This window comes from Myotis brandtii, unplaced genomic scaffold (genome assembly GCF_000412655.1).
Source record: "Myotis brandtii unplaced genomic scaffold, ASM41265v1 scaffold538, whole genome shotgun sequence".
Classification (NCBI taxonomy): domain Eukaryota; kingdom Metazoa; phylum Chordata; class Mammalia; order Chiroptera; family Vespertilionidae; genus Myotis; species Myotis brandtii.
The window spans coordinates 9,219-16,672 of NW_005369976.1; the positions used below are offsets into that span (position 1 = coordinate 9,219).

Here is a 7,454-nt window from a genome sequence, read left to right on the forward strand (position 1 = left end):
GAGGATGCGGGGCGGGGAAGCACAGCCTGGACCCGGGCTGCTGGGAACCGGAGCCGAACGGGGCCTCGGAGGAGCGGTTCGCTGGAAGGAAGCTGTGTTCCGCCTCCTTCCTGGGGAGGGCTCTGCGCTCTGGGCAGCTGGAGCGGAGCCGGAGACCGGGGGCGGGGGGCCAGGGTGGTCGGTGCGTGTTCCGGCGAAATGGCCCGAGGCCGCGCTTGGCCTGTGCAGAGAGCACGGCAGGCCCTTCTGTTCAAGGTGATTTCGTTCATAAAGGTGATGAGAGGCCGTAGGAGCGGCACCCCCGCTGGTATTAACTGGCATCTGGTAAGATGAGATGCCTTGCCCGTCGTTTTGCGCGAAGTCGCAGAACCGATCCAGGTCTTACTGTGACTTGCCCAGGGTCATACTTGCGGGTGCAGAATTGTAATTCCTGTGACAGTTCAGATGTGGAAGTGGGGCAGTCGCCTGTGATTTAGAGTGGGGCTTTGTTGTGATTAGAATTGTCATCGAAAGGAAACATTCTTTAAAAGTGGGGGCTGGAGAATAAATCACATATGGATGGACTATTCCTGTTGCTCCAGATCTCTAGTGTGCGATATGACTTCATTGTTAATATTCTGCATTGGACCTTTGAGGTTTACGGTACATTGAGGTGAAAAGGATTCCAGTGCAGAGTCTGAATTTTTGGTACCATCAGATTTAATATCTACGTTTCAACTTTAGAAGCAGAATTTCTCCCCTCGCCAACTTACACGAGCCACTCATCCTGTATAATCCTCTATAATAAAGAGCTAATATGTTAATTAGACCAGAGGGCAGGACGACCTTCCCGGAGGACTTTCCTGACCGACCAGTGGGCGGGGCTGCTGGGAGGGCCAAGCCCCTTGCACGAATTTCATGCATCGGGCCTCTAGTCTCTCTATATAGTTTAACTCTCCTTTCCCCTCCACTCTTTGTTTCACTGCTACTAATAACTACTAACTTATTTTTGCAAAGCTACCCTGTGCCAAAGAGAATGAGTATTAGGGGCTTCATATTCATTCTCATTCACCCTTCACAGTTACCCTGTATGTAGGTGTTTTATCACCGTTTGTAACTCTTCTCCTTCAGTATCCCAGTTAAACGCGATGCTTTCTCAAACTCACTACCAAAGTTACACTCTTTCTCCACTTTTCGAATTCTGTAGCACTTTGTGCCTCTCCCTTTAAACCACACTTTTTGTAATTATTGACTTTCCAGTCTGTCTCCTATAAACCCAGTGGCTTTCAACCTTTATTCTACCAACTTGTTTCATAACCATTATGTAAACTGATGGAAATCTTCGCTGTTACAGTTGATTCTCCGGGAATGGAGGGGTGTACTAGAATCTCTAAGGCAACATTATGCTATAGAAATATTATACAGTTCACATATGTAATTTTAACTTTCCTATTAGTCATATTAAAAAGCATTAAAATTGTGTTAAAATTTAATCCAACATATTGAAAATACTATCTCAACATGTAATCAATATTTTAAAATATTATTGAAGTATTCTTACCTTTTTTTGTACTAAGTCTTCAAAATCGTACAGCTTAACTCAGTTCAGACTGGCCATTTTTCAAGTGCTCAGTAGCCACAGGTGGTGGCAAGTGAATACTGTATTGGATGGCACAGTTAAAAAGGATAGGAATAGCAACACCTGGCCGGCTGGTGTTGCTCGGTGGTGGAACAACCTGGGTATGTGCCCTGATGGAGAATCGAACCTGCCACCTTTTGGTGTACGGGACAGTGCTCCAACCAGCTGAGCCACACCAGGGTGATAGGTATGGTTTTTAAAGTTCCCCCATTCTGGTTCTCCTTACATTCCTTCCCATCCTGTGGTTTTGTACTACACCGATGTTACTTACACCAACCTGAACAAAAGAATTTCACAGGGTACGTGTTAAGCATTCAGATTCCTTGGGCCCTATGCCAGACCTACTGAATCAGATTCTCTTAGACCTGTATTCTTTACCTGCTCCTGTAGAATGTCATTAAGTATTCCATGAATAAAACTTTTCAACCGGAAGAGGCTTTTATATCTGACCAAAGGTCATCTAAGTTAAAGACTTTAATGAATATTACTTATACGAAATCTAAAAAACAGGCAAAACAATTCTCCATATCACTTAGAGGTACATGTTTCCTTTTTTTTTTCCTTTTATTATTTTTATTGATTCCAGAGAGTAAGGGAGAGGGAGAGAGCTGGCCGGCTGGTGTTGCTCGGTGGTGGAGCAACCTGGGTATGTGCCCTGATTGCTCCAACCAGCTGAGCCACACCAGGGTGATAGGTATGGTTTTTAAAGTTCCCCCATTCTGGTTCTCCTTACATTCCTTCCCATCCTGTGGTTTTGTACTACACCAATGTTACTTACACCAACCTGAACAAAAGAATTTCACAGGGTACGTGTTAAGCATTCAGATTCCTTGGGCCCTATGCCAGACCTACTGAATCAGATTCTCTTAGACCTGTATTCTTTACCTGCTCCTGTAGAATGTCATTAAGTATTCCATGAATAAAACTTTTCAACCAGAAGAGGCTTTTATATCTGACCAAAGGTCATCTAAGTTAAAGACTTTAATGAATATTACTTATACGAAATCTAAAAAACAGGCAAAACAATTCTCCATATCACTTAGAGGTACATGTTTCCTTTTTTTTTTTCTTTTATTAATATATTTTTATTGATTCCAGAGAGGAAGGGAGAGGGAGAGAGAGATAGAAACATGAATGTTGAGAGACAGTCATTGATCAGCTGCCTCCTGCACACCCCCTACCAGGGCTCAAGCCCGCAACCCAGGCATGTGCCTTGATCAGGAATCGAACCCAGGACCCTTCAGTCCAAAGGCTCTATCCACTGAGCCAAATCGGCTAGGGCAGTACATGTTTCTTTGTGAATCTTTAATATGCTTCCTAAGATTAGCATTCATCAGTATCTAAATTAACTAACAAGCAGTTCATTATTCATTCAGGTGAATAAACAACTTGCTCTTTTTTCCCCCCGTTTCAGGTGATCAAGTGCAAGGCAGCGGTTGCCTGGGAGGCCGGAAAGCCTCTCTCCATCGAGGAGGTAGAGGTGGCACCCCCAAAGGCTCATGAAGTTCGAATTAAGGTAATGTTACATCTAAGGCAATGGAAAAAGAAGACTTAACAATTAGGTCTCTGGGTAGACTAATACTCTTGAGTTCTGCAGAGGATAAGTCCCAAAGGAGAGTGTCGAGAACAAGGTATTAAAAATCCTCCAGCCACAGAGTCACAACATCCTCTTATTTTATCCCTCTCTCCTCTGCAGCACTCCTCCCATCTTTTAGCTTTGATGTTGGGCTGAGCAGCCTTCCCCAGGGATCACTGCGGTTTATTTCCGTAGCCTAGGTTTAAGGTGACTTTGACAGATGTGTCCCCTTTCTCCTGATCCCATAACTTAAAATGTATGGTGACACATTAGGAACAAAAGAAAAAGAAATGGTCTTTAGTTTTGTTAGGTGAGACTTCAAATAAGATTTGGGAAGAGGCTCCTGATCAACTGGAGCAACAACCCAGTAAAGTCATCTTAGAGAGCTTTAAATACTGACCCTTGCAGACAGGGCCCGAGTTCCAGGGATGCATTCATTATCCCAGTGCTGCTTAAGGAAGCTATCCCAGGAGAGAGGCATAGTTCACAAGGCCACCAGCTGGGTGTTTTTAGCATTCTTCTCTGTTTTGATGTAAAATTAATGGTTTAAAGTAGTGACCTTTGCCCTGGCCCGTGTGGCTCAGTTGGTTGGGCATCATCCCATGCACCAGGAGGTCACCGGTTCAATTCCCAGTCAGGGCACATGCCCAGGTTTCCAACTTGATCCCCAGTAGGGGGTGTGGCCGATATTAGGCTCTCACATTGATGTTTCTCTCTTCCTCTCCCTTCCTCTCTAAAAAATCAATAAAAATGTTTTTAAAAATAAACTAGTGACTTTTAAATAAAACTAACATCCTAGAAAAATCAGCTTTTTTTGCTATAAATTGGAGTAAACGTCCCCGGTCCTACCTCCAAACACACAGCACATAAATACGTACTGACTCATGCTCCCAGGGACCACACATATCAGGTCAAGAAGCACAAATAACTTTTCAAGGTCCTTTTCAACCCAGACCCAGAAATCTGAAATATTTTAATAGTTAAGTTTGGTCCTACCTCCAAACACACAGCACATAAACACGTACTGACTCATGCTTCCAGGGACTACACATATCAGTCAAGAAGCACAGATAACTTTTCAAGGTCCTTTTCAATCCAGACCCAGAAATCTGAAATATTTTAATAGTTAAGTTCAGAAACTAACCTGGTTGTGATTTTGCCACTGAAAAAGAAAATGTCCTGGCTGTATTGTTTGGGGCATACTGAGTTCAGCTGTCTTTCCTGGGATTGCCAACAAATAGCGAAGAATGTTACATTGTAAGTGGGTATGTCAGTGAGAAGCAGAGAAGTATAAATACACTCTGAGACTTTTTCTTTGTGCTTTTTTGGTGGTTTGGAAGGATAACATACTTAAAAGAGATAGGGATAAAGGGCTTATTTAAGCAGAATTTGTGTGTGTGCTAAAAGGGAGTTGGTTCCACTAAAAGCTCTGAGTTTTAGTGCAGACCAAGCAGACTGGCATATTTCAGAAATAATCCATAGCTTTTTAGAAATACCACTTCCCAACAGTCATGAAGAGCCCAGCAGTGAAATGGCTTTGCACACAGGTGCTCTTCCTCTTCACCTTGTTTGCTTTGTCTTGCTAATATGCACTGAAAAGGAGAATAGATGTGCCATCTTTCATTGAATATAAATACTCTGCCCTTTAATGTACTACTAAGAAAAGGCTGCCAATTCTAGTTGTTAAGATGTCATCTATTTGTAAGCATATACTGATTTTAGAGAGGTTAAAGTATGAAAGAAAAGTATCTTGGAATCAATGGAATATATTAAAATAAAAGGGCCTTTCCTTTGACCAATGCCTCACTGAGTCGCATGCACACACACACTGAAATGCTCTATATTTGAATATCTTGATAGATTATTGCCACTGCAGTGTGCCACACGGATGCCTATACCCTGAGTGGGGCTGATCCTGAAGGGAGTTTTCCAGTGATCTTGGGACACGAAGGTGCTGGAATTGTGGAAAGTGTTGGCGCAGGAGTTACTAAGCTAAAAGCAGGTAAGAGGGTATTTGAACCACTTGTTTTATACCACCATAGGGAAATAACACTTCTGATCAGCTACACATTGTTTATTTATGAACAAATTATCACCTAAGAAAGTTATGAAGATTGATTTTATTCCTCACCCAGGAAGCATAAATACAGGGTCGGCAAAAGTAGACTGCAGTTGTTTGCATGGAAAACAATAACTAATAAATAATACAAGAATAAACTGTGTTTCCCATAGTCACAACTGTAAAACTACTTTTGCCCCTCCCCCCCATATTTGATGGGGGTTTTTCCCTGATTTTGCAGACTGTTGTTCATCTGAAACTGTTAAAAACATTTCCGAAGTCAGTTTCTAAGCAAGAATTTTTAGATACGCATCAGTGAGTCAGTAGTTTGAGGCACATGACTCCTTGTACTCCAGTTATTGTTTTTAAAAGTTTCCTTTAGTCAAAATTCTGAAACTTACATTTTTTTGCATAGTCAGGCATTGTCTGAATGATGTTATGTAGGTGAAGTTCTAAGCCTTGAAGAGGTTAACTTTCAAAGCCGAATGAGCTGACAGGAATAGGAATTTGCAGGGGCTGATAGATTCATTAGAAATAGATGCTGCGCATCCAGGATAATGTCTTTGTATTTATTTTCCAGGTGATACTGTCATCCCGCTTTACATCCCTCAATGTGGAGAATGCAAATTTTGTCTAAATCCTAAAACAAACCTTTGCCAGAAAATAAGGTTAGTATCTTTTTATTTTATTTTTAAAACAAGATTCATTTTTAAAATGATAATAATAAGTGTGTGGCAATTTATACAGACCATTCTACATGAATTATTTCAATCCATCTTTATGGCAACCTCACTGTCATCATTAGTATCCCAGTTTTCATAGATGAGAAAGTTAAGACTCAGAAATTAAGTGGTTTTCCAAGTATCATCAGCTATTAAGAGAGAAAACTGAATTTTCTGAACTCAGTCTCTTTCCATAACACTAGGCTAAGTTTGCTAACATATGTAATAAGGAGGGACATGCTTATGAAATTAAATGAAATCATTTGTATGCCATTTTATTATCCATGAAATCGAAATCGAAGTAATAAAACTTATTTCAGCACACGCCCCCCACCCCCACCCCACCCCACATGGCTCAGTAGTTGAGCGTCAACCTATGAACCAGAAGGTCACAGTTCAATTCCTGGTCAGGGCATATGCCCGGGTTGTGGGCTTGAGCCCAGTGTGGGGCATACAAGAGGCAGCTGATCAATGATTCTTTCTCATCATTGATGTTTCTGTCTCTCTCTCCCTCTCCCTTCCTCTGAAAGTATATCTTTTTTAAAAAAAAACTTCATAAAGTTACTGGGAAGACTACAAGAGATAACATGACCCCTTAACACGGGAAAAGTAGTTACTTTATTGTAGTAAGGTAACAGGTCTTAAAGAACTACTTCTTTAAGGCAGTTTATGATCTTTTTGTATTTGTATCCTCTTTTGTTTTCTTTTTATTGAGGTAGAACAGACATAATAAAGTACTTAAAGTATACAAATCTTAAGTGTACAGCTCAATCTGTTTTTATGTATGTACATACCTAATGGTTATAACCATCACCCAGATCAAGAAAGAGAACCCTTCCACCACCCCACAGAGTCCTCCATGTCCCTTCCAAGTCACCACCTGCCTCCTTCAACGGTAACCTCTATTCTGATTTCTTTCTCTGTAGAACTTCGTGTGCATTATGTGCTCTTCCGTCTGGTTTCTTTCATTCACAATGTCTGGGAGATGTATCCAGTTTGCTCAGTCATATTCCATTCCAAGTATCACTACCTTCTCTTTGGTGTTATGCAAAGTGCTGAGATCTCAGAAAACCTCTGCATATTGTTCTTGGATTCCCAAAGAAATAATCCAGAGGACTGGCTATGAAAGACATGAGTTTATTAGGACTTATACGCATACCAATGGCGCTGATACCAGTGAAGTTGAATCACTAAGTCACTTCCGGCCTACAGACAGGCCACTCCAGGGGGGGCCGCCGGCTAGTGCTATTATCTCACCACCACCTGTCCTAGACTTTCCCAACACAAGGTTTTATAGAGTCAGAAAACAGAAAAATAGAGCATGCAGAAGGAGGGGGATGGGCCTGGAGGGATCAAAACACTTCTTGCCCGAGGAGCTGACCAGGCTCCCAAGGTCTCACAGTCAGCTTACTAATGGCCTTCATTGTCTTCCCACAAGGTGTGTGTGAGGGTGTGTGTGAGGAGGGTGTGGGGGGCAGG

At 41.9% G+C, this 7,454-nt stretch overlaps 1 protein-coding gene across 4 annotated transcripts in view; it reads left to right on the forward strand.

The window, feature by feature from the left end:
- Positions 1 to 35: 35 nt before the first annotated feature.
- The window catches only part of LOC102256132 (alcohol dehydrogenase class-3), a 14,130-nt gene continuing 6,711 nt past the window's right edge, over positions 36 to 7,454 (forward strand). The window contains exons 1-4 of one of the 4 annotated variants that reach the window (XM_014549197.1): positions 36 to 273; positions 3,033 to 3,134; positions 5,055 to 5,196; positions 5,834 to 5,921. In XM_014549197.1, the coding sequence (XP_014404683.1) occupies positions 199 to 273; positions 3,033 to 3,134; positions 5,055 to 5,196; positions 5,834 to 5,921 (407 nt within the window). In that variant the 5' untranslated portion in view covers positions 36 to 198. Of the gene's footprint in view, positions 325 to 3,032; positions 3,135 to 5,054; positions 5,197 to 5,833; positions 5,922 to 7,454 lie in introns of all 4 variants that reach the window. The other 3 variants (XM_005877986.2, XM_005877987.2, XM_005877988.2) reach the window with 3 other exon arrangements.